Below are 25,737 nucleotides of genomic sequence, written 5' to 3'. Positions count from 1 at the left end.
CATCCATGGCGTCGTCCTCTCCGGATTGGGCGGCCGAGGGGGAGGAGGCGGGGCGCGGCCGGCCGGGCCCCTCGACCCTGGGCGGCGCAGCAGGGGGCGCGCTTGACTGACAGGCGGCAGTGGCGCGGTTGCGACGGCAGGTGAGTTCCCGGCCCCGCCGGCTGCTTCTGGGGGCTGGGCCTCTGCGAGCCGGAGCGACCCCACCTCCGCTCCAGGCCGCCGGGGGCCTGGCTTTGCCCAGTGCGCCGAACGCCGCGGCCAGGTGAGCGGAGCCCGGGACCCCCAGGCTGCCGCCGCCCCCTCCCATCTCCTGCCGGCGCCCAGGGGGTTCTTGGGGGCCCCGGCGCCCCACTTGGAGACCCCGAGAGCTCCTCCTTCTCCGGAACGGGGGCTGCCCTCTCTTTTATTGTACCGGGGCCTGACCCAGCGTTGAAAGCACGCGTGTGGCGTCTCAGGGCGCTGACTTCTATTTCCCCGGGGTCTGGCCCTGACATGCATTTTTCCTTTAGGGCCAAAAGATGACCACTTCTTAGCGGTGGGGGATTAAAGTCCCAGCGCCCACTGCCCTGCTAGTCATGGCCTCCAGCCACTCTCCCCTGGGAGAGGCTTGTCTGATGTTTTGAGGGTTTGAGGGCAAAGGGCCGCTCCTCCGGTGCTTGGCCGCCGCCTCCCTGGACCTTCGAGGCCTTGTTTTCATCCTTTGTCACAAGGATTGTCGCTCTGCCTTTTGCCCCTTCCACCCCAAGGAGGCAGTGAAGATTGTTTATTTGAAAAACAGGCAACAACAAACACTTAGGAAATCACGAAATACATAAATAATGGCTTAGGGGACTTTTAGAAACTCCTTAAATAGTAGTTTTCCTTCTCTCAATACAGGCTGCTCCTTTCCTTTGAAAAAACTACCTTAGGCGCTTACTGTGTGGCAGGCGCTGGACTAAGCATTCTCTCACTGACTCTCACCACAATCCTCTGAAGTAGATTCAGTTATTCTTTTGCGTTTTGCAAATGAGCATACAGAGGCCCTGAGAGGACTGTGTGCCTCCTGCTGCACAGCTGGAAGGTGGAGCAGGGCTCAGGGGCAGGCCTGCCTCTGCCACACATTTTGCACAGTACCTGGCACGGTGAGAGTTCAGTAAATGTTTGCTGCAGGTGCTGTTTACAGCTCATTGGCTGGGGGAGGGGCTGATGCAGCCTGTTTTGGCTTCCCTCTTTCGGAAGACCATTCTGAAGCAGAGCAGCATTTCTGGAATGTCTTTGTTTCTCCGGACCGATCTCCTCTGAGATTGTTGTTCCTTGGGCTGAGATAATAGTAGACTCAGGACTTCTTGAAACAGCCTTTGCCTTTCTTTGATCAAAAGCTGTATATTAAACGTCTCAAAGTCTTACCCTCTGCAGTCTGGTTCAGCCAAACCCAGATGCATGTGGGAATCACTGGACTTTGTGTTCCTGCTGGCTGAAGGAGAGGCTCCTTGGGAATTGCTGCAGGAACCCAGGGAGTCGACGTCGGCAGCTCTCACACTCCCAGAAATGGCTCCAATTTTGCCCACCCAGCAGCCGTCCCGCCAGAGGGTACTGGACAGCCCCAGGGAGAGGGCCAGAAGGCCAGGGATGTCTCTGGGTCCTCCTTCCCCTCATCTGACGTCCCAGGGAGGAGCATCTGGTACCGATGAGCTGTCTCTGCTGGGCAAGGCCGGAACACCCAGCGAAACCACTAGGATGCAGCAAATCTGAGACTTGTTTAGCAAAAGCAATGCTGAAACAGGGGCAGCTGTGAATCTGGCAGTGGCTGGTGGGCTGAGGGGCTGCAGACCCTCGAAGTCTTGCTGGGCCTTTTTGAGCAGGGGAGGGAGCCTCCGGGACGTTTGAGTCCTCATCGCTTCAGATGTGCGTCACGTTTTAGTTTGGTTTGAGAGTTTGTTGGTTTAGAGAAATGTACGGGGTTGGCTTGAGTTGGGGTTGGTTTGCTAGCTCCCTTCTGGGGTCAGAGGAGATGTTGGTTTGTTTCAGGGTTTAGTGAGCACTGATGTCCGGATAGGTTTGGGATCCAGCAAAGTGGCTACAGTTCACAGCCTGGCCCTTGGAAATATTCAGTAAATGCTTGTTGGACTAATTTACTTATTCGACCAATATTTACTGAGCTTTTACTATATGGAGCAGGCACTGTTCTAGGTGCTCGAAATATGTCAGGGAGCAAAAGAGACGAAAGACCCTGATCTAGTGGACTTGATGTTCTAAGAACGTGATATTATGTAAAGTCTGTTGGAAGGTGATGAGTGCTCTGGAAATAGGAAAAACAGAACAAGGCAAGGGAATCAAGAGTGGGAAGAGGACTGAGTTGCAAATTTAAATTGGTGTGTTATGGTCTGTGTTTGGTCGGTAACATGACAAAGCAGTGGACTGGATTATAGGCCCTGGGTTCAAGTGACGGTTCTGCCAGCTTGACTCTGGGGAGGAGCCTTCCCTTTTCTGAGCCTCTTTCCCCACCAGAGTGCCTGCTCTGCCATTTATAGGCTGTGTGACCTTTAGTATGAACCTCTCTGGTCCTCTCCTGCTTTATGGTTTTAGGGGTCTTATAAGTCTGAGTTTCTGCTTATACTTTCACACTCACTCCAGGGTTTGCGGCCTCTCAGTGACCAGGGCCAGCCACTGCCTCCAGCCTGCCAACCGCTAAGCCTGCCGGCCTGGGGTAGCCCCAAACCCTTGCTCTCTCCAGTTAACTGACTCTTACGGAGCCCAGAACCCAGTGCAGTGCCAGGCTCAGACTGTGCGGAGACGTCATCCTAGATGTAAGGAATTTAAGTTGAGCAGAAGAATGCTCTGTGAGGAATGGCTCAGAAGAGGCTCTCATGAGGGAGGCCGGGGAAGCTGCCCGTGGAGCGTGGGTGTTTGGTCTGAGCCCACTCCAGGCCGGCCAGGGCTGTTTAGGAAGTTGAAGAGCCGACAGTTCAGAGCACTGATATCGAGGCAGGCAGTCCTGGTGTGAATGCTGGCTCAGCGGCTCAGTAGCTGTGTGACTTCTAGTCAGTTACTCCACCTCTCTGAGCCTTAGTCTCTCCTTCTTTAGTGACAGAGGTGGAGATGGATTTAGCTCCCAACGTTGCCTGACCTCCAGGGTGGTTATAAGGATTCAGTGAGGTCTTTTAGTATCAGTTCTGGTACGAGAGGCCATTCAGGGTGGGGGCAAGGTGGGTAGGGTGAAAGAGGAGCACTGGAAGTGTGCGGGAAGTGGACTCGTCAAGGCACGGGGCGGCTGAGGGTTCTGCTTTGAGTCAGAAGAATGGTGGACTCAGTGAGTTGAGCCTGGGTTAAGGAAAGGATGTATTTGGGCTTTAGGGAAAATGGGGTTGCTTGGAAGCGGAATGGAAAGAAGAGCGCAGGACGGAGGGAAAGGGTAATGCTGGGAGGGGCGCAGGTGTGTGGGGTGTAGGATGGCTAATGTGATGAGGAGCAGGGCTGGCAGGGCAGGTGGGTGACCTTGTGTCGGTGGGGAGCTTGGCAGCATCACCTTTCCTGTTCCAGGGGACTGGGCTTCTAGCTGGGAGCAGGATGTAGCCAGAAGCTCCAGGAAGATGATGACTAATGGGCACCGAGGCCTGGTCTCAGCGGATGGCGCCAGCCCCGGATGCGCTGCCTGCCTGCCCCCCGGGGGGGAGCATTCTCCCCCTCACGCGGTGCAGGCCCAGGGAGGGAAAAGAGCCTGCCCTCACTCCGGATGAAGCATCTCAGGAGTCCCACCCAGGGCCTGGAATGGGTGGGCTCTTTGCCAGACCTACCAGCCTGCCTCCTTTCCTCTGCTTTCTCGTCCCCAAGAGAGGAGGTGGGTCTGGTGGGTCAGGAAAGGGAGGTGCTCTGGGGTTGCTGTGGTGGAGGCACAGCCCTCTGGCTGACATTTCGGGCACTGGCTACGGGGCGGGCACCTTGCTGACCCCCAACAGCACGGCCAACCAGCTGCCCTCAACAGGGCCTGTTCCCGGGATCCAGTTCTCCCAGCAGCACAGGTTTCCTTCCCTTTCAGTCTTTACTAGATGCCTACTGTGTGCACTCCATTTATTTGCCCAGAGGGAAGGGTGGAAAGGGCTGGGAAGGCAGACACAACCTGGCTCACGTCCAGCTGTGTCACTTCCTCACTGTGTGGTCCTCGGTGAGCACTTCCCATCCCAGAGCTTCCATCCTTCCTCTGTAGGATGAGGAGCTGCGGTCTTACTGAGAGAGTGTGCGGCGCTGGGCCTCGTGCCTGGATCGGGGTAGGCGCTGGATCCTGGAGCTCCTGTTGCCGAGTTAGGTTACCTTTTCCAAAAGAACCCCTCCCTGCTCCCACCTTAGATGAGAGAAAGGGAATCTATAAAAAGTTTCTATGTCAAAAAAAAAAATCAAACTTAATAGAAAAGTTACAGGAATAATAAAATTAAATCCCATTTATACCCTTCACCTAGATTCACCAATTATTAACATTTTTGGCCTGTTTACTCTCTATGTATTTATATACTCATTATCATCGCTTATCCATTTGAGACTGAGTTGCAGATATCATGACCCTTTACCCCTAAATATTTCAGGGGGAATCATCTAAGAACAAGGGCATTATAATGACCAGAAAATGGTCTTCATCTTCAGAAACTTTAACGTTGATATGCTACCATGTTCGTTTGCTAGGGCTGCTGGAACAAAGGACCACAGGCCGGGGGCTTAGACCACAGAAATTTATTTTCTCACACTTCTGGAGGCTGGAATCCAAGATCAAGGTGCCGGCAGGCTGCTTTCTCCTGCGGCCTCTCTCCTTGCCTTGCCGGCCACCTTCTCGCTGTGTCCTCACGTGGCCTTTCCTCTCTGTGCATCTTTGGTGCCTCCTTGTGTATCCAAATTTCCTCCTAAGGATGCCGGTCAAAATGGATTAAGGCCCACCCTAAAGACATCACTGGAACTCAATGACCTCTTTAAAGATCTCGCCTCCAAATAAGATTACCTTCTGAGGTACTGGGGGTTAGGACTTCAACAGATGAAGGGGGCGGCAGGGGACACAATTCAGTCCGTAACAAATGCTGTTATCTACTGTGTAAGCCTGTATTCAAATTCGTCAAATGTCCCACTAATGTCCTTTTTCCCTTTAAGCCAAGATCCAATTTTGTCCTGTGTCTTTAGTGCCTTTTTTCAAAGCCTCTGTTGCGAAAGGGAATCCAGTTGCCAGGAAGCAGAGAGGCTGGTCGCCTCAGGATGGGAAAGCCGTCTAATGATTTGCTCCATTCCTTGGGGTCGCTTTTCCTGGCTTTGCTTTGATGTCAAAAACACCAGGAGGCGAAGTTGGGTCATAAAAAGAAGCACAGAGAATCAGAGCTGCTGTGCGTCAGTCTCCGGATGGGTCACGCTTGGGCACCATGGTACATTTCTTGGCTGGGCTGCTTGGCCTGCACTGTCCTGGGCCGTGGAGCCCTGAGTGAAAAGCTGACGGAGGGTGCCTTGGGCATGCGCTTACATTGCTACCAATCTTAGTTTCCTAATCTATGAAACGTGGCAGGTAACACAAATTGTAGGACTAAGCTTTTCTGGAGCATTCTTGCTGTGCAGATAAATGCAAACTCTGAGCCACCCCGAAGGTCCACGTGACCAGAAGTCGTTGTGCTAGATCCTCCCTGTGCGTCGTCTCACTTCCTCCTCTCAGGAACCCTAGTTCCTTGTCCCCATTTCATGGATGAGAAAACTCAGGATTTAATGATTTATCTGAAGACGCACAGCTTGCAAGAGACAAGAGCAGGGAGTGGAGGGCGGGCCAGCTGTCTCTCTTACTGCCTTCTGTAATCAGTCAACTCCAGGGAGAGTGTGTGCGAAGCAACTGGCGTGTGATAAGAACTCAGTGAAAGGTGGCCGCCGTTAGTAATGGCAGCATCCCCCGTGGCTGCATGCCGCCACCCTGGTGCTGAAGTACGGAACAGTGTCCCCGTGAGGGCAGGGCCCGGGCCCGGCTTGTTTTCCATCACCCCAAGTCATCGCCCAGAGGAAGTCCTTGCTCAGCGCTGGTTGGGTACCAAGGTTAAAGACAGTGAAAACCTTTAGACCCCGCAGTCTCCTGTGCTCTGATGTTTCAGGTCCTGCGTGCGGGATATTAAACACCCGAAGTGTTTGGTACTACCACTCACCTTTTCGCTTTGTAGAAGCTGACTTTTAGCCATTAACTTTAAAAAATGTTAGGAAACCTTAGATTTTCTATGTTGGGCATGCTTATACACTGTTGGTAGGCAAATAAATTTACATACTCTTTCTGGAGGGAAGTTGGTCAATTGTATCTAGAACCTTCAAAACATACATTTTGACCCAGTAATTTTTCTTTTCGTCGAAGATGTAGTCCAAGCTTTATATTCCAAAATATTTCTCACTGCCTTACTTATAATTGCAAAACACACGCATAAATACCCAGCTGGCCAACAGTAGGGAAGTGGTTAAGGTGCTGTGCAGCTTAAATTGTATGTGGGGTAATATTATTCAGCCATCAGAAATGAAGTTGTTGAAAAGAAGTTTAGTGACAGAGGAAATGTATATGATATAAACCAAAAAAGCTGTATGCAAACTGTATCTGTTATGTTTGAGTTTAGTTTTAAAAATCATATATTCATACATATGAACAGACTTAGCAAAATGATAACTGTATTTTTTCTTTCGTTTTTTTTTAAGATTGGCCCCTGAGCTAACATCTGTTGCCAATCTTCTTTTTTTTTTTTTTGCTTCTCCCCAAAGCCCCCTGGTACATAGCTGTATATTTTTAGTCGTGGGTCCTTCTGACTGTGGCATGTGGGACGCTGCCTCAGCACGGCCTGATGAGCGGTGCCATGTCCATGCCCAGGATCCGAACCAGCAAAACCCTGGGCCGCTGAAGTGGAGCGCGCGAACTTAACCACTCGGCCACGGGCCAGCCCTGACTGTGTTTTTTTCTGTATAGTAAGATTACAGGTGATGTTTTTTCATTTTGCGTCCATCTCTGTTGTCCAGCTTCTGCAGACGTGCTCAGTCCCCAGCCCTTCTTTGGTCACGCACCATGCGGCTGGCCCTCTAAGGGAGCCAATTTTACTGAAACTAAACAAAAATGTCTTTTTCAGCATAGGTAGAAGATGAAAAATTTTAATCCAACCTGAAAGTTAATCAGGTAAAAACAGAGGCGTTAAGAGCAAATCTTGGGCTGAAGGAGTCATGGGGTGGAAAGCGGTCTTTCCGGCCCTCCAGGTGGCGCCTGGGCACTTCCTCTGTCGGGGCCTCCGCGACTCCGAGACTCCATGAGAGTCTCACTGCCCTCTGTGGGCCTGGACAGTCCCAGGGGATGGCAGTTCTGTCCCCCAGAGTGTTCTCGGGGTCTGGGGAAGAGCAAGGGCAGTCCCAGGAGGGAAGCCTCACACCGGAGCAGCCAGACACATGCTCCTCTTATTTTCAAAACTTTCAAAAGAATTAAGACTAACCTTTTAGGTTGTATAGTACAAAAGCAACACAAATTCCTTGTAGAAAATGCAGACAAGCAAAGAAAGAGGAAATAGAAATCACTTGATACCATCCTCCCAGAGACAACGATAGCATCCTTTCTGTAGCCATAAAGCTGGGTTTTTTTTTTTTTTTTTTTTTTTTGCAGAGGAAGATTCACCCTGAGCTAACATCTGTGCCAAACTTCCTGTATTTTATATGTGGGTCGCCATGACAGCATGGCCACCGCCTCCTGGTGTAGGTCCTTGCCAGGGAACTGAACCCAGGCTGCCAAAGCAGAGCACACTGAACTTAACCACTAGACAACAGGGCTGGCCCTAAAACAAAATTATTTTACCAAAATGGAACTTTCTTGGAATAGTGTTTTATAGCTTTTTGCACTTTTGATCCATTCAGCAAATATTTACTGAGAAGTTATGCTGTTCCAGGTGCTGTTCCAGGTATTCAGGATGCAGCAGTGAACAACGTGGGTCCCTGCCCTCAGGGCTTACATTCTTGAGGGGAGACAGACATTAGACAAAAAAATGGGATAAATGACCAAGATGACTCCAGGGTGTGGGCCAGCAGGGACAGAGGGCCTCCCTTGGCAGAGGATAGTGGAGGAGAGTGTGACTGCATTCAGCAGGGCCAGCAGATGCCTCCGCTGGGCAGGGGACAGTGGAGCTGAGACCTGAAGGATGAGCGAGGATGGGGATCAGTGAGCAGCATGGCAGGGCACCTAAGGGGACCAGCGTCTTTCCTGGTCATCGAGCGTTTCACGTCGTAATCATATCTTTTTCATCTTTTTAATGGTGTCGTACTATGTATATCCTGCAACTTTTAATTTTCTTTTTAAAGTTCAGTAAAATACATAGAAGATTTACCATCTTAACTATTTTTTCTTCTTCTTCTCCTCCCCAAAGCCTCCCGGTACATAGTTGCATATTTTAGTTGCTGGTCCTTCCAGTTGTGGCATGTGGGACGCCGCCTCAGCATGACCTGCTGGGTCCGAACAGGTGAAACCCTGGGCCGCCGAAGCAGAGCAAGAGAACTTAACCACTCAGCCGTGGGGCCAGCCCCATCTTAACTATTTTTAAGTGTACAGTTGGGTGGCATCAAGTATATTCACGTTGGTATGCAGTCATCACTACCATCTATCTCCGGGACTGTTCCATCTTCCCTACCTGCAACTCTGTCCCCACTGACTCCCCATCCTCACTCCCGCTGGCGCCCACCATTCTCCTTTCTGTCTCTATGGATTTGATTACTCTAGGGACCTCATATAAGTGGAATCAGATAATGTTTGTCCTTTTGTGTCTGGCTTATTTTACTTAGCATAATGTTCTCAAGGTTTGTCTTTGCTATAGTATGAATCAGAATTTTCTTCCTTTTTAAGGTTGAATGATATTCTATTGTATGGATAGACCACATTTTATCTATCTGTTCACCTTTTTTTTTTTGGTGATGAAGATTGGCCCTGGGGTCACACATTGCCAATCCTCCTCTTTTTTTTTCACTTGAGGAAGATTGGCCCTGAGCTAACATCTCTGCCAGTCTTCCTCTATGTTTTGTATGTTTTGTGGTGGGATGCCAGCACAGCATGGCTTTGATGAGTGGTGAGGGTCTGCGCCCATGAACCCCAGGCCGCTAAAGCAGAGCACATGAACTTAACCGTTTCACCAGCAGGCCGGCCCCTATCTGTTCATCTGATGGACCCTTGGGTTGCTTCCACCTTTGGCTAGTGTGAATCCTGCAGCTATGAACGTGGTACACAAATGCTGTTCAGGTCTGTGCTCTCAGTGCCTTTTAGTCTGCACCCAGAAGCGGGATGGCTGGATCGTATGGTGATTCCGTGTGTAGGTTCTGAGGAGCCTCCATGCCGTTTTCCGCAGCAGCTGCCTCACTTACATCCCACAGCAGTGCGCAAGCTTCCGGTCTCTGCACCTCCTTACCTGCACTTGTTATCTTCGGGGGTTTTCTGGCTAGTAGCCATCCTGATAGGTGTAAAGCATGCAGCTTGTTTTTATTACTCTACATTCTCTGATTTATCCGTGTGATAACACAGGTCTCAGTCATTTATTTAATGTGTGGGGCTTTTTTCAGGGTTTTAAATCAGTTTTATTGAAGTATAATTTCTATCCAATAAAATGCACCCCTGTGAAGAGTTTTGTGGTTCCCTCTTTGCCTCCCATCCTCACCCCAGACGACCACTGGGCTACTTTCTGTCGCTATAGATTAATCGTGCTGTAAAGTGCTTTTAACCAACTTTATTGAGGTATAATTTACATACAAGAAAATGCAGGCACTTCAAAGGTAGGCTTCCTGAGATCTGACAGTGGAGAGACCTGGAGAAATCCTACCCCAATCAAGGTCTAGAACATTCCAGCACCACAGGGAGCTCCTTCTCACCTGTTTACAGCCTAGCCTCCTCCCCTGCCCCAGGCAATCACTGACTCAGTTTTCTGTCACCGGAGGTGAGTTTTGTCTCTTGAAGTTTCATATAAATAGAATCGTATAGTGTGTGCTCTTTTGATTCTGACTGCTTTTGCTCAGTTTAATGTTTCTGGAATTTTTCCGTGTTGCTTTGCATATCAGTAGTCATTTTCAGTGCCACGTAGTATTCCATTATATGAATGTATCAGTAGTTTGCTTCCATCCCCTGTTGCTGGACTTCTGGGGTCTTTCTGATCTTTTGGGGCTGTTATGTATGAAGCTACTGTGCATGTTTGTGTACAAGTGTTTGTGTGGTGAACGTTTCATTTCTCCTGGGCGGGTATCTAGGAGTCTGGTAAGCATATGCTGAGCTGTGTAGGGAGCTGCCAGACTGTCTTCCAGAGCGCTTTACACGGCTTCACGCTCTCATCGGACCGCACGGCGATCCCTCCACGTCCTCAGCAACACCTGGGGGTGTAAGTTTTACTAGTTTTAGGCTTTCTAGGGGGTGTGAGACGTTATCTCATGGTTGTAACGTGGCATTTCTTTGATGGCAAATGATGTCGAGCATGTGTTCATGTGTTTATTGGCCATTCTTGTTCGGTGAAGTGTCTGTTCACTCATTTGCCCATTTAACAAAATTGAAACCATTTATCCTTTCTTGGGTTGTAACATTCTTTATATATTTTGGCTGTTTGTTAGATACGTGTATTGTGAACATTTTTTCCCAGTCTGAAGCTTACCTTTTCATTTTCTTAACAGCATCTTTTGAAAAGGAATAAGTTTTAATTTTGAAAAAGTCCAGTTTATCAATGTTTCCTTTTGTAATTACTGCCTTTTGTGTCCTAAGACCTTTGCCAACTCCAGAGTTGCAAAGATCTTCTCCTGTGTTTTCCTCTAGAAATTGGAGAGTTTTAATTTTGTTTTGTTTAAAGTCTGTGATCTGGAGAATTGGCGGGCTGTGCTGCGGCCAGCTGGTCACAGAGAGGATGTCAGTCAGTGCAAGGTCCCCGTTGCTGTGGAAAGGAATGCTGACAGCAGGGCCGTGGGGGCTCAGCAGATGAGCCTGAAGGCATCGTGGGGTTTGCAGGCTCCCAGTTCAAGTGTACAGTGAATCAGTGAAGACAGGGTTTGAATTCACGCTTGAGGTCATGGCGAACCTGGACTGGGAAGTCGACATTCCTCACCTCTCCATGCCTCACAGATTTGTATTCTCCAGAGTGTCTAGGTCCTTCCCATAGAATAAAAAGACCGTACAGGTGGAACAATCCAGAGTTTTAATCAGAGAAGGTGGTGTTTGGTTGCTCCTTGCGATAGTTGACACCCAGGATTTGGAGATGCAGTCAGTAATAGTGATCGCCGGCAGCCTGTTATTGCCCACCTTGATGGTAAATTTGAGGACTGCCTCAGTGCAGAGTCTTGAGTGAACAGACGTCAGATGCCCGATGACAAGGCGCAGCGCTGTTTATGCTGAATTACCCCTTGAGGATGTGGACTTAGACCATTGGATGGAGGGTTTATGAAGAGTTTGCATGAGAAAGTGAGCATCACCCACTTATTGCCACAGCAGACACGCTCACACCAGAGGAGTGCCAACAACTGAAAGAAACCCAAGAACATAAAATTAAAATAGATGAACTTCCAGCAACAGATGATGAAGAAGAAAAGCTTGTTAAAAACATAAAGGACCGTTCACCTCTTGCTGTGAACGGTAGTAACTTCATTGAAGTTAGCGGCAGAAGGGTCAGAGGAAGGCCGCATCCTTGGGGTGTTGCTGACATTGAAAATGGTGAAGATTGTGATTTTACAATTCTAAGAAATATGTTAATACGAGGACACTTGCAGGACTTGTAAGATGTCACTAATAATGTACGCTATGAGAACTACAGAGGCAAAAAACTGACAGTTGTGACATACGTTGGAGTTGATAACAGCGAGAACAAAGGGCAGCTTCTGAAGAGCCCTCGGGCACCCATGGAAGAAGAAGGAAGAGACGTGCGGCCAAGATGAGGGAGATGGAGATGGAGCAGGTGTTTGAGACAAAGGCCAGAGAAGAAGTTCAAACACTGAAGGACTCTGAGGGCAAGCACCAACGGCACCACGAGTGAACAAAAAAGAATTTGGAAGCAGCGCAAGGAATTAGAGGAGGAATGTCGCCAGTTTGAAGATGAGAAGGCAAACTGGGAAGCTGAGCGGATTTTAGAACAACCGAGCTCTCTGAGAAGCTTGGGAAAGAACAAGAAGGAGGCAAAGGTCTTTTGAGCCCTCTGTTGACCACCAATTACGTAAAGTCTGCGATCCACTTCTAATTCATTTTTGTGTATGATGTGAGGTAGGAGTTGAAGTTCATTTTTTTCCCATGTGGATATCATTGTTCCAGTACCATTTGTTGCAAAGACTATCTTTTTCCCATTGAATTATATCGGTACCCTTGTTGGAAATCAATCAGCCGTGCGTGCAGGTGTACTTCTGGAGCCTGTGTTCTGTTCCTGTGAGCTGTATGTGTGTGTTTGAGGCAGGGCCACACTGACTCAATGACTGCACCTTTATAAAAGGTCTCAAGGCAGGTGATACGAGTCTTCTAACTTTGTTCTGTTTCCAAATCGTTTTGGCCATTCTAGGTCTTTTGCTTTTCCATGTAAATTTTAGAATCAGCTTGACAGTTTCTACAGAAAAGCCTGGTAGGATTTTGACTGAGATTGCATTGAACCTCTAGATCTGTTCGGGGAAAATGGACATCTTAACAATACTAAATGTGCTAGTCCATGAACATGGTATATCTCTCTGTTTATTTAGATCTCATTTAATTTCGTGGATAGAAAGATTCACTATTCATCATCATTTTTAATGGCTATGTAGTACAACCGTGTGTGACCGTGTCATTATTTATCCGATTGTTGGCTGTTCACTTAGATTACGTCCAGTGTCCTCCATTATAAATGGTGCCACAGTGGTTATCTTTGTTCTTCTGTCTTTGCACCCACCCTCAATTACTTACTTAGACAAAAATCTGGAGCCAGACCCTCTTGACTGTGCTTTGCTATTTGCCTTATTTAAACTGGTGGTGATCTGTGTGTGGTGGGATGTGGAAGGATCCAGGGTTGCTTTTGGTGAGGCCCAGTAGCACCGTGATTTAGAGCAGGGGCCTGCAAATCAGGGCAGCAGGCCCAGTAGGGTCTGTAGGGCCCTTGAGCTAAAATTTCTTAAAAAATATTTTTAATGGATTGTAAAAAAAAAAAAAAAGCAAAATCAAGAATATGTGATGAAGATCAATGTGGCCCACAAAGCCTAAAATATTTACTACCTGGTCATTTATAGAAAATTTGCTGCCCCGGATTTAGAGCAAGGCTGGGCATGGACCGATCTAATCAGGCCCCCACCATACTTACTCGTGGGGATTGACCTTCGCCAGGTTCCTTCGCTACTTAAGCTCCGTTCTGTTTCTTCATCTGTAAAACGGGCAGAGAGAGTACATAGAGGGTTGTTAGCCACAGGGCTTTTTCCCCCCCGTCTGAAGTTGTAGGAACTTAAGCCATCTGATTGCATGTGGGAATCAGGGGTGGGCCTATCACGGTCATCTGTGTCCTGGGCATCAGGCTCATAACCTCCTCTGCCGTCTAGCTGGAGAGATGGGGCACATACCAAACACACTAAAACAACCCTACAAACTGCAGCTTAAAATAATGTGGGACTAGCACCAACCCAGTGTGCTTGGCCTCACTGGAAACTATGAAAAAAAATCTAAAAATCTGGCTTTGAGTGAGGAGGCTTGGAATTTAGAACCTTGAACCCCATCATTGTCATGTGACCATTTTAAATGTTAGCTTCTAACTGCCTCTCTCTCTCTGAACTGCCCACATCTGGGAGACTGTGGCCCACCGAGGAAGGGGGGCCAGTGGCGACATGTGGATGAACCTGGTTGCACCCGTAGCCTGGGGTTGCTCAAGACTTGGGGGTCGGGGGTTCTGAGCAGCACAGGGTCCTTGGGAGGCTCAAAGGATGATCTGAGGGTCCCAGTGGCATGCGTGGAAGGGGCCGAGCCTTCCGTCCAGAGGGTTAACGGGCTGTAGCAGCCAGAGGGAGCAGTAGTGGGAGAGGCCCCTTGGCGTTCTCCTGCAGACCCCGGAAGGTCTCTCAGGGATCAAAAGGTAATGCCCAGCAGTGACTGGTGAAGGGCCGGCATGCTGCAGGAGGGGTGGCCCTATTTGCCAGTTCTGCTGGAGTTTTCTTTAGCTGTCCTGGGAATGGTGTGTTTTTATTGTCCCTGTGGATAAACTGGGGGGTGTGTCCAGCCTGTGGATGCCCCAAATATCCACAGTGTACTTGCCCCTCCCAGGAGGAATTTGGGGCTATTTTTAGCTTCTGGTTGGTGCTAAGAGTGATTTTAAACTAACAGAACTATATGGAGTGTGCTGGTCTGTCCCCCAGGTCCCCAGAGAGGCCTGCACTCACCCCAGCCCACTGCAGCCCACTGCTGCCAGCTGCCACCGCAGAATGTTGGCCACTTCCTGGGGGTGTCTCTTTGCGCAGAGTAGGCCCAGAGCCTCCCCTCCTCAGGTGGGGCCCTCAAGCACTGACTGAGGAGGAAGTATGGATTTTTCTTTTAGGTGAAATAATGGAATTATGGTTCTTTTTTTTTTTTTCAAGTCCTAATCTTTTAGAAAAACATATGATGTGATATCTGAGTTTTGCTGCAAAACAGAGGAAGTGGGAGGTTGAGCTGAAGCAGGGCTGGCCGTGACTTGTTAGTGGGTGAAGCCAGGTGATGGGTTCTGCACGTGTCTGCGTTTTCCAGGAGTTAAAAAGAGTCTGACCAGCTCGGGTTCCACTCTCGCTCGAGCGCTGCTCTCTGTGAGACCTGGGACAGGAAGGGCCCTTGTTTCCGAATCTGTGACATGGGGCTCATTGCAGCTGCCTCAAAGACGCTGGGCGAGTTTTTAATGAAGTAATGCATGGAAGCAGTTAGCCCAGTCCTGGCACCTAGTAGGCGCCAGCTACTCCTGTTCTGGCTGGGAGTCTGGCCAAGTGATCTCTGGCTGACCATTTAGGGCAGGGAGGGGGCTTCCAGGAGGGACCTGGGGTCCGCCTCCCTCTAGTGGACACACAGCCTCTGCGTGTGCTTGCGCTCTTGGCTGCACTCCCATCTATGGTTGGTCTGCACGTTTCTCGGCAGTGGTTTGGAGCTAGAATCAGCAGTCAGATTCCTGCCAAGATAGTGAGTGGCTGAAACATTTATTCAGTTATTTATTTTTAAACATTTTCTTTTGAAATAATTATAATTCATAGGAAGTTGCCAAAAATGTACTGTGAGGTCCCATGTACCCTTCCCCAGTTTCCCCCAATGCTGCCACGTCTTTGGTATATGGGTCGTACAGTTTCACAACCAGTAAAGTGACATCGGTACAAGCCACAGAGCTTACTCAGATCTCACCAGTCTTACATGCACCCCCCCCCCGGGAATCCTTTTCCCAGGATTTCCAAGGGAGGTCTTATCCTCACCCCCAGTTCTCAGACCAGGAGTGTTGAGGCTCAGAGAAGTGACGGAGCTTCCCTGGGTCACCGGCCGATGTGTGGCAGAGCCCGGACTCGAGACCAAAGTCGTGCACTTAACCGGGATCCCCCCTGCCTCCCTCCGCAGTGGCTGCCAGTAACACCAGACTCGTTGTGTTTTCTCGTAGGTGAGCCTGGCCCAGAATGGGGGACTCCAGGGACCTTTGCCCTCACCTTGACTCGATAGGGGAGGTGACCAAGGAGGACTTGCTGCTCAAATCTAAGGTAAAGGGTCAGACCTTATGGGCTGAGGCCCACACCCAAGGCCACCTGTTCCTGGGCCACGTTTCTGAAGCAGTGGGAGAACTGGCTCCCCATGGCCTCCACTGAGCCTTTTATGTAAATAGAAAAGCTGGTGTTTGTTGGAGAGCCCTTCCGGGGCTGCCTCCTGACAGCCATTTACGACCCTTTAGACCAGTCCACGTGGAGCCGCTGCCGCTCTGCGCATTAGCTGTTGGAGCGGGCGCAGGGCCTTTGCGAGAAGGGGGTGAATCCTGCGTTTGAGCCTCCCTGGGCGTCTTTACACGCTGACCTGAAGGGAGTGCCTGGAGGCCTGAAGTGGGGAGGTGGGCCTCGCTGAGGGGGGAGCACGTATCATCGTAAGTAGGTGACACTTCCATGTGGTTCAGAGATGAAACAATGTGAGAACATATGTGTCAAGAAGTCCCCCTGCCGCCTCCTGTCCCCACCCTCCCCATTCCACCCCAGGGAACCACTCACATTAGTTTCTTTTGTATCTGTTCAGGGTCTCTCTATGCAGATACATGCAAATAAACTTATTTGTCATTTTCCCCTTTATTACATGAAAGGTACCATGCTGTAGACACTTTTGTAAGTTGCTTTGTTCACGTGACAATATCTCCTGGAGCTCTTTGGACATTGGTGCGTGGAGAGAGCTTTCTCATTATTTGTCCCAAAGTTGTGCATATTTCATTTCATGGACTCCAGAACTGATCCTCCAGGGGTGAGCCCTGGGCTCCTGCCAGTACAAAGGACGCTTCAGTGGACGGCCTCGTGGGAATGTCGTTGTGTGCAGAGGCAGGACTGTGTGTAGAGCACGTTCCCAGAAGGGAGGTCGTCGGCTCAGGTTCTTAGACATGTTGCCGCTCCTCCTTCCAGGCCTCTGGTGCCAGTCGTCCAGCCTCCCTGCACCAGCACGTCCTGGGTGGCCTTTGGCCTGAGCTGGCTTGGTCCGGGCCTGCAGCGAGGGATCCGTTCTTCAAAGTGCCTGTGGCTTCTTTTGAAGTAGTTTTGCTTCTCGTGTGGTCTGTGGGAGGGGCAGAGCGAGGCTCTGGCGCATCTGTGCTTCTAATGCTGGGTTTCTTTCTGAGTCTGCACAAGGGAGTAAGTGAGACACACCGAGAGGAATTTTCCTCCAGAGGAGGCAGGAAAAGGGGAATCTGAGAGCAGGGAGATGAGCGAGGTGGGAGGAGGGAGGCAGAAGGTGAGGTTTGGGCTGCGATGTGGCAACCTTTCAGAAGAGTGAGTGCTTCTGGAGCAGAAAGAGCAGAGCGTTTGGAGATGTCTCAGGCCTGCATTTCAGAGAGCGTGTCTTTCAGCACCTCTTCAAGTATCCGGAAACCCGCGAAAGGAAACCAGCATTGTTTTAAAATACCCAGAACGGGCAAGGTTGTGCACAGGTAGCTCACAATGGAGGAAATGCAAACAGCTGAGAAACTTTTGAAAAGACATGCTTAGCTTCACTAGTGGTTGACGATATTGCTAATGAAAGCAAGATGATGCCGTTTTCAGATGGGAAAACACAGGCTGATCCGATTCAGAGCCCACAAGGGTAGGGGGAAGTGGTGCACGCACGATGCAGTAGGCTGGACATCACTGTAACTTTAGGGGAGCAATTCCACCTCTGGGAACTTATCTAGTAAAAATGTAGGTACCACTTATAGAGATGCAGACGCAGCAGTATTTATTGAGCATTGTTTGTAAAAGGAAAATCTGGTGACAGCCTGAGTATTCATCAAGAAGGGAAGGGGCGAATAAGCTTTGGTGTGCCCGTAGTGTGGACACTTGGGCACTTATTGCAAAGAATGAGAAGTAGTCTCTGTGTACCGACTGAGAAGGATGACCATAGATCGGTGACAAAAACGTGTTACAGAGAAATATGTATAGTGTGATCTTATTTTTCCTGAAAATTACACCCCCCCCCCCAAATCTACGCGTATATGTTTGTACCAGAAGAAAGTATAGAGGGATAGACTTCAAATTTTTACAGCATATTTGTATCATACATTATATATTTCAAACTGTATATAGCATATATGTACCATTGGAATGGTTAGAACAAGCATACAATACTTTTATCATGCAAATAACTGAAATGAAAAAAGCCCTGGGAAGATGAGAGTGAATTGTGAAATTGGGGAATCACAGGAGATTACGGATTCGGGAGGGCGGGGGGTGGCCGCTTTGAGTCCGATGAGCAGACTGATGTCCCGCCACCCACAGCGTCCTCAGGGAGAGACCCCACGTCACGGAGTGCAGGTCTCAGCCCCACCGCACGGGAGGAGCTGCTCCTCCTCAACCCGACTGGGAGCTCCGTGGGCAAACGCAGCCAGTGTCTGTGCTTGGCAGGAACACGAGCTTCCCGCAGGGGCCGGGGGGCCGACACAGCCACCCTCGCGGGGGAGCCAGGCTTCCTGGCAGCAGCTTTGATGGCCCAGGCTTCTTGGCCTCCCCTCCTGAGCTGACTCTGTAGCAGGGCGTGACTCGCTGAGCCTCAGTTTCTCGTCTGTAGCGTGGGGGTCTTGGTGAGCTGCTGCACAGACTGCCATTGGGATTATGTGAGCAACACGTGAAGAACTTAGCTGTCGTGGCCTCTCCCCGAGTGCCAGCTCTCACTCTGCTTGAGCCTAATATTGTGACTGCTCTCAGAGGCCGGCACCCAGAAGCCATCTCACACCTGACGGAGGCGGCACACTGGACGTCCCCGAGGCTCAGCTGGGAGCTGCTGTTCTAGACGTGTGCAGACAGGGTTATTTAGGGCACAGTTTAAGTTCTTGTGACAAAGACACCCTGAAATACAGTGGCTTAGATGAGATGTAAGTTTACTTTTCTCTCACAGAACAGTCCAGAGGTAGGTAGGACCGGTAGAGTGGCTCTCCCATTCTCAACACAAGGCTTTTATCTCTAAGTCCAAGGTGGTTGCTTCAGCTCCCACCATCACATCCACATTCCAATCAATGGAAAGAGAAGGAAGAGTAAGGGTAGTGTACAGCTTGAAGTAGCACACGTCACTTTTGCTGTCATCCCATAAACTAGAACGGAGTCCCATGATCACAGTGGGGACTGAGAAACATCATCTGTGGCTGGCTGGTCATGTGTCCAGCCAAAATTCACACATTCTGTTATTAAAGCAAGAGGGAGCGATGTTGGCAGATAAGAAGCACCCCCAGAGACCTGGGTTTTTTCTGTGACCGATAAACCTAACTGATCTCCTAATGTGTCCCAGGCTCTGTGGAGTCACGGGGGTAGACCAAACGGACCATGCCTCTTTCATGGAGCGCACGGTCTAGATGGGGAAAGGCTTCAATCGTGCAGCAAAGGGAGAGTGGGAGGTGTGGGGAGAGAGCATGTCAAGTGGTCTGTTTAGTTAAGTTTCAAATGATTTTATTGACAGTGTTTTCGCAGGCACATAATAAAACACAATTCCAGCAATAGAGCGTAAGGCGCCTGTGGGGAACCTAATTCAGATTGGTGGCTGGCGAAGGCCTGTGGGAGGCAAACAGAGCCTTTAGGGTGCGTCCGTCTGTCTGTCCATCAGCATCAGCTGGTGGAGACCGGTGGGCGGCGCCCTCCAGGCTGGAGCAGCCTGCTCACACGCTGCTCTTTCTCTTCCCTCGACTCACACAGGGAACCTGTCAGTCATGTGGTGTTGCTGGACCGAACCTGTGGGCCTGTCTCCAGGTAGGCTCTGCTGACAGCTGGTAGAGGCGTGGAGCTCCGTCTAGACTCCGGGCTGGGCATACCTGTCCCCAGCGGGTACTGCCGGAAAGCTCGGGCAGGGACACAGGACATGGATGTTTCGGGTGCAATGCCCAAGCCGTTAGAGCCGGCAAGTCCCTGGGTTGGCTGCCGTGGCAGCTGTGGAAGTGACGAGAGAGGGAAGCAGGCTGGAGAAGCCTCGGGACTAATGATCGCACCTGTGTGAGAGGCGAAACTGTGCACTCATGGGTGCACGTGAGCCTAATGGAGGCGTCTTGGCTCTGAGCCCTGACACTTCTTAGTGACAGTCTGTCCCCGGGTCAGCCTGGGCCTCTGCTTCCCCACCTTTAAAGCAGGTGACGACACTGAGGACTGTCCCCACCTCGTGGGGTGTGGGTGGAATTTGGGAGGGTGATGCCTCTGATGGGCTTGGCAGGGTGTGTGCCACAGACAGTACCCCGTGAAACCCAGTCATGTTTTCATTATTACTGCTTATTACAAAGAAGGACAGTTATATCAAAACATGACAGTTTTATATGGGTGGTGGAATTATGGGTAATTTTCATTTTTTGTCTGTAATTCTGTAGTATTTTCCAAATTTCCTACAAGTGTATGTTTACTGCATTTTATAATCATATTAAAAATAACTATTACTTAAAATTTCCAGGGGCTGGCCCCGTGGCCAAGTGGTTAAGTTCTCACGCTCCACTGCGGCAGCCCAGGGTTTCCCTGGTTCGGATCATGGGCGTGGACATGGCGCCGATCACTGGGCCACGTTGAGGCAGCATCCCACATGCCACAACTAGAAGGACCCACAACCAAAATATACAACTATGTATTGGGGGAATTTGGGGAGAAAAAGCAGAAAGAAAAAAAAATAGATTGGCAACAGTTGTTAGCTCAGGTGCCAATCTTTTAAAAAAAGAAAGTTTCCTTAAAAACAAACACAAGTAGAAACAAGACAGGCTGAGGGGAAGACATCACAGTTCAAGTCTGCTTTTGCAGAAAACACGGGGGCCTGCAGGGTACTCTGGCCTGTCACTCAGTATAAAGTAGATTGCAAGACACTGTCTGGGCCCCTGGGGAACAGCAAGAAGTAGGACGCGTGGTCCTGCCTCCTGGGAGCCCACAGACCCCCAGAGAGACAGATGTGGAAGCCTCATGCAGAAAGCCGCTCATCCTTTATGACTCAGAAGGCCCTCCCCAGCCTGCATGGTGCTGATCACGGTGGAAAGGACAGCACTCCTGTGGGGAAGCGGGCCAAGGGCTGGGTGGAGGCCTGCGGCTGAGGCACTGATCTGGCCTTGGAGGATGGGTAGATTTGGGTGGGAGAGTGCAAGGCCAAAGGCAGGGTCTTCAGGGTCCTGCAGGGCCCCCTGTGGGGCCCTGGGTCAGCACTGGGTCCCGACTGCCTCTGCCCATCCGGCATCCCCCATTGGAAAATGTCTGTGAGGCCCACAGAAGTGTGCGTCCCGACAACTGGCCCAGTAGGAAGTGGGGTTTGGCCGAAAAGGGATGAGTGGACGGGGAGAGGGTCTGGGCGCCGAGTAGCCAGGCCGTAGCCCATCTCGCTCAGAGCGCAGGGGCAGCTTTTATGGGGGCCACGCCTGCCCAACGCGAACTTCAGGCATGTAAGCCTGTGTCCCCGCAGGGTGGCAGGGCCTCAATTCCTTGTGGGTCCTGTCGGGTGGAGATGGGGGACACTGGCTCACTATGCTGGCACCGTCTTCTTGGCCAGCCCTAATCCACTCCTCTCCCCTCTCTCCCCAGGTCGCCTGCCCCTACGTTGGCTGTGGAGAGTCCTTCGCTGACCACAGCACCATTCACGCACAGGTGAGGGTGGTAGCCGGGAGCACGGCTCTGCAGTCAGACAGCGCAGAGTTCAAACCCCAGCTCCAGCTGCCTCCCAGCTCCATCCACCTGCTCTGGGTCTCAGTGTCTATGTCTGTAAAATGAGAAGAATCGTAGCAGGGTTGCTGCAAAGAAGCAAGAGCTAGTGCAGGTGCAAGCACTTGGCAGCTGTCCGTGCTGGATAAGTAGCAGCCCTTGGCATTCCTGGCTGGAGGGTGAGCAGGTGCCGGGCTTCCAGGCCCTGTGCTGACCAGGCCTCTCCCGGAGGCCTGGGAGCTGAGGCAGCCCCGATGCAGGCTTCAGGCATGTCTTGGGCCCGTGTATCCTTGACCCTGTTTTGGATCTGGCCCTCCAGGTGAAAAAGCACAACCTGACGGTGAACCTGACCACGTTCCGGGTGTGGTGTTATGCCTGTGAGAGGGAGGTGTTCCTGGAGCAGCGGCTGGCGGCCCACCCGCCAGGCCCCTCGCCCAAGTTCTCGGAGCAGGTGAGGGGGTGCTGCAGGGTCGGTTTGGTTGGTGGTGACAGGTGTCAAGGGCAGGGCCATGTGATCTGAACATCGGTGGAGCATGGATTGGTGGGTCCCAGACGGTGTCTGTCCCTGGTGAGTGTTCTCAGGTGACTTTGAGGAGCTCGTGTCGGCAGATGCTCGCTGAGCCCCGGCCGGGTGCCAAGGCCCATGTGAGGCGATGAGGACAGAGGTGACTGGGAGCGGGCCTCCCTCAGGGAGCTCACAGGCTGGGGGGAGGCCGTGGGGAGGTGAGGGTCTGGGTGCGCCGGGGCCGTGGGGCCGGTGGAGAGGCCCTGGCAAGCCCAGGTGTAAAATGAGCCCAGGGGAATCATGAGGAGTCACTGCAGGTGCTTCTCTGTGGGAAACGCCTGGAAACCCACTGGGCGTGCGCCAAGCGGGGCGCCGTGCAGCCCTTAGAGGTGGCGGCTCAGCGCGCGGGCGCGGAGGCCCAGCATGGGGCGGTGGTCCGTAAACCAGTTGTGGGACTGGCCAGCAGGATGGGGGCACAGGGAGGCTGGGACGTGCGTGTGCGCGTTGTGCCTCCCCCACGTTTAGAAGGTGCCCGGCACGGAAGAGCTGCTCGGTCAGTGTGTGTGGAGCACATTTGTGGGCGTGTCAGCGTTTATGATTTTTTACCAAAAACGCTGTAAAACAATATATTCAGTGCCCTGTTTTGAAGCATGTTTATGTTAACAGTTTAAAACCTACAGAGATACATAGAGACTATTAACAGTGGTTGTCTCGGAAAAGTAGGATTGCATGTTGTTGTTCTTTGTTTCTGATTTTTTCCAAATTTACTATAAATAAGATAAATTAATACTATTCATTATCGTGAATAAGGGCAAGGCCAATGATGCCATCTCTTTCCCGGTATCCTCTGCTCCCACGGGCTGGCTCAGTGCAGGCTCCCGGCTGAGGCTTGGCTTCCTTCCCCCGGAGGCACATGGGCTCTGGCGCCGACTCCCCCTCCTCCCGTTTTCCTCACTTGGAGTCTCTAACGCAGGACGCCCCGCTGCCCTCCCACCCTCTGAAAGCCGTCCCAATTGCTGTGGCCGACGAGGGAGAGTCCGAGTCAGAGGACGATGACCTGAAACCTCGAGGTAACGGCCCCTCCGCGGGACAGGGCTGCTGCTGGGCCAGGCGGGGGCCTTGGTGGCAGGCAGGGAAGCTCTGTGCGCTGTGCTGCAGGGGCAGGGAAGGGCGGCAGGATGGCCATCCGTACAGCATGGCAGCTTCTCCTGGAGGGCCAGCTGCCCGACTGAGGCCTGGAGGCCTGGCAGTCATCGTGCCCTGTGTCAGCCCTGTGGCCCTGGGCAGGCCGGCGCCTCTGCACCCGGCCTCTTGCCTGTACAGTGTGGACCATGGGCCGGGCTGCGTGGAGGGCAGAGGCATCCGTCTGTTCCGTACACTCAGGGAACCGTGGGCATTGTGAGCAGGAAGCATGTTAACTTAGTTGGAAGATTTCTGGGGTGCAGCAGCAGCCACCGTGTCCTGCTCTGCGTGGGTCCTGATGGCTGGAGAGCCACAGCCATCTCCCGGGGTGTGCTGTGAGCTTCCTGGCGGGGCAGCACGCTCACCGTCCCCTCCCCGTGTGCACTGCTTTCCTAGGCCTCACGGGCATGAAGAACCTGGGGAACTCCTGCTACATGAATGCTGCCCTGCAGGCCCTGTCCAATTGGTAGGTGGTCACCTCATCTGGGAGATGGGGGTCAGGGGACGTCCCCGGGAAATAGCAGCAGCAGCCTCCGAGTTGTGTTGCGTATGTTGCATATGGATACACATCAAAACCCCTGAAAACACACAATGACCCAGCAATACTTCCCGTCGGCCCGGATCCTAAGGAGGTAACCAGAGATGTGGAGAAAGTTGTCTGTGCCAACATGTTCATCTTCTGTGGTTTATTGGAAACCACTTAAACAATTGAAACAGTTAGAGTGCAAATTCATCCTAGGCCAGCCTTACAGTGAGTGCAGGAAAAGATGCTGCAGGACAATATTTACTGAAATGGGAAGGGGTTCAGAATATGGTAGCGGGAAAAGGAGTTTGTAAAGCTGTGTATGGTGCAATCCCGTTTTGGGGGGAAGTATTAGCTTCCATCTGGGATAGGCTGTGACCTCCATGAGGCCCGGGCATCTCCTATGCCTGCTGCACAGATGTCCCACCTAGTGGGACTCAGGGTGTGTGTGTGTGAAGGGCGGGTGGGGGAGGGGTATGTGTGCACAGAAAAGGCTACAGGGATATGCCCGAGTCTTCAGAGGAGCTGTCTTCACGTGGTAGGATTAAGGTCGGTTATTATTGTCTGCTTGTCTGTATTTTCTAGTTTTTCTACAATGAATGTATATTTCTTATGTAATGAGATAAGTTTCAAAAACTTGAGGAACAGGGGAGTGGTGGGGATGCCGTCTGGCTCCAGAAGGTTCCTACAGAATGGGCTGACAGGAGGAGCAGGTGCTGCTTCCTCTCGTTCACGCAGCAGGCGTCCCCTGACCCCACGGCCCTGAAGTGGGGCGCTCACCTGACCTGGGGGAGGAGGGGCCAGGTCTCGCATCCCAGGGCCGCCATAACAAAGTGCCACAGACCAGGGGCTCGAACAACAGAAGTTTCTCCTCTCCGGGTTCTGGAGGCTGGAATCCAAGGTCAAGGTGCGGGCAGGTTGGCTGCTTCTGAGGCCTCTCTCCTTGCCCTGCAGACAGGCCCCTTCTCCCTGTGTTTTGATGTCATCTTCCCTCTGTGCATGTTTGTGTCCCAATTTCCTCTTCTTATAAGGACACCAGTCATACTGGACTAGGGCCCACCCTGATGACCTCATTTTAAGCTAATCACCTCCTTAAAGACCCTGTCTCCAAATACAGCCGCATTCTGAGCTCTGGGGTCAGGGCTTCAGCATAGGGATTTTGGGGGACACAATCCAACCCGTAACAAGTGGGATCCTTCTAGTCATCTGCAGGTGTTTCTGGCTGCAGGGGGCTCCAGCACATCCCCCACACAAGCAGTGCCCCCACAGGAAACTTGCTTCTCCACCCAGGTTTTCAAACAGTGCCATGTCCTCTTCTTTTCTCTTCTGCCACCCTCGCTTCCCCTGTCCCCCAGCCCTCCGCTGACCCAGTTCTTCTTGGAGTGTGGAGGCCTGGTGCGCACGGACAAGAAGCCAGCCCTGTGCAAAAGTTACCAGAAGCTGGTCTCTGAGGTCTGGCACAGGAAACGGTGAGTGGCCGAGCCCCTGACCTCGGGCAGCTGTGTGTGGACGAGGATTTTCTCTCGGGCCCTCGGTCGAGCACTTGCCATACTTTACTCTGCGTAATGCTCACGGCACCCCTGTGAAGTGTCGGTCAGAGCCAACCCTATTTTACAGACTGGGGAAACTGAGGTTCAGAGAGATCTTGCTCCAGGTCACACAGCTTGGGAAAGGAGGAGGTAGAATTTGAACCTGGCGTTGAGCTGAGCCGGCAGCCACCATGCGCTCAGAGGAAAGAATCTCATGGTGGCGGCTGGTGCTGATGAGGCGGGGGCTTCACCTGTGTGAAACGAATTCAAGGACCGGAAGCTTGGGTTAGCCCTGTGTCTCCAGGGAAAGGCAAGATTGGGAATAACTTAAAATGAGTGCACAGAAATACATTAAGCGTAAACCAGATTTTAAAACAGTTTGATGCAATGTAATTCCAATTTTGTAGGAAGCCAGGTTTAAGTGTATGCCTGTACATAATGTTGTATATGTGTCTGTATTTTCATGAAAAAATCTGGACATCTTAATGGTAGTTATCTCTGGGTAGTACTGTTAGTGGTGGTGTTTCTTTGTTGGGCTTTTCTGAAATTTTTGATTTTTCAATAATGAACTTGTATTCCTTTTGAAATTAGAAAAAGCACGATAGGGCCGGCTCCGTGGCCGAGTGGTTAAGTTCGCGTGCTCCGCTGCAGCGGCCCAGGGTTCGGATCCTAGGCGCGGACATGGCACCACTCGTCAGGCCACGTTGAGGCGGCGTCCCACATCCCACAACTAGAAGGACCTGCAACTAAGA

General features: G+C 51.3%; 1 protein-coding gene and 1 pseudogene across 3 annotated transcripts in view; both read left to right on the top strand.

Annotated features, from left to right (window-relative positions):
* The first annotated feature begins 7 nt into the window (after window positions 1-7).
* Window positions 8-25,737, top strand: part of USP20 (ubiquitin specific peptidase 20) — a 42,570-nt gene continuing 16,840 nt past the window's right edge. For 2 of the 3 annotated variants that reach the window (XR_011506202.1, XM_014863476.3), the window contains exons 1-8: window positions 8-140; window positions 15,549-15,645; window positions 19,288-19,341; window positions 21,130-21,192; window positions 21,566-21,697; window positions 22,725-22,821; window positions 23,330-23,399; window positions 24,812-24,925. Coding sequence is in view for 2 of the 3 variants with exons in the window: in XM_014863476.3 (XP_014718962.2) it covers window positions 15,565-15,645; window positions 19,288-19,341; window positions 21,130-21,192; window positions 21,566-21,697; window positions 22,725-22,821; window positions 23,330-23,399; window positions 24,812-24,925 (611 nt within the window). In the remaining variant the exon portion in view is untranslated. Of the gene's footprint in view, window positions 263-15,548; window positions 15,646-19,287; window positions 19,342-21,129; window positions 21,193-21,565; window positions 21,698-22,724; window positions 22,822-23,329; window positions 23,400-24,811; window positions 24,926-25,737 lie in introns of all 3 variants that reach the window. The other variant, XM_070518533.1, reaches the window with a different exon arrangement.
* Window positions 10,597-12,259, top strand: LOC106845402 (septin-7 pseudogene; annotated as a pseudogene).

The sequence above is a fragment of the Equus asinus genome, chromosome 10, assembly GCF_041296235.1.
Source record: "Equus asinus isolate D_3611 breed Donkey chromosome 10, EquAss-T2T_v2, whole genome shotgun sequence".
NCBI classification, from domain to species: domain Eukaryota; kingdom Metazoa; phylum Chordata; class Mammalia; order Perissodactyla; family Equidae; genus Equus; species Equus asinus.
Note: the sequence above shows the minus strand (reverse complement) of the source record. Positions and strands in the feature narration are given on the sequence as shown.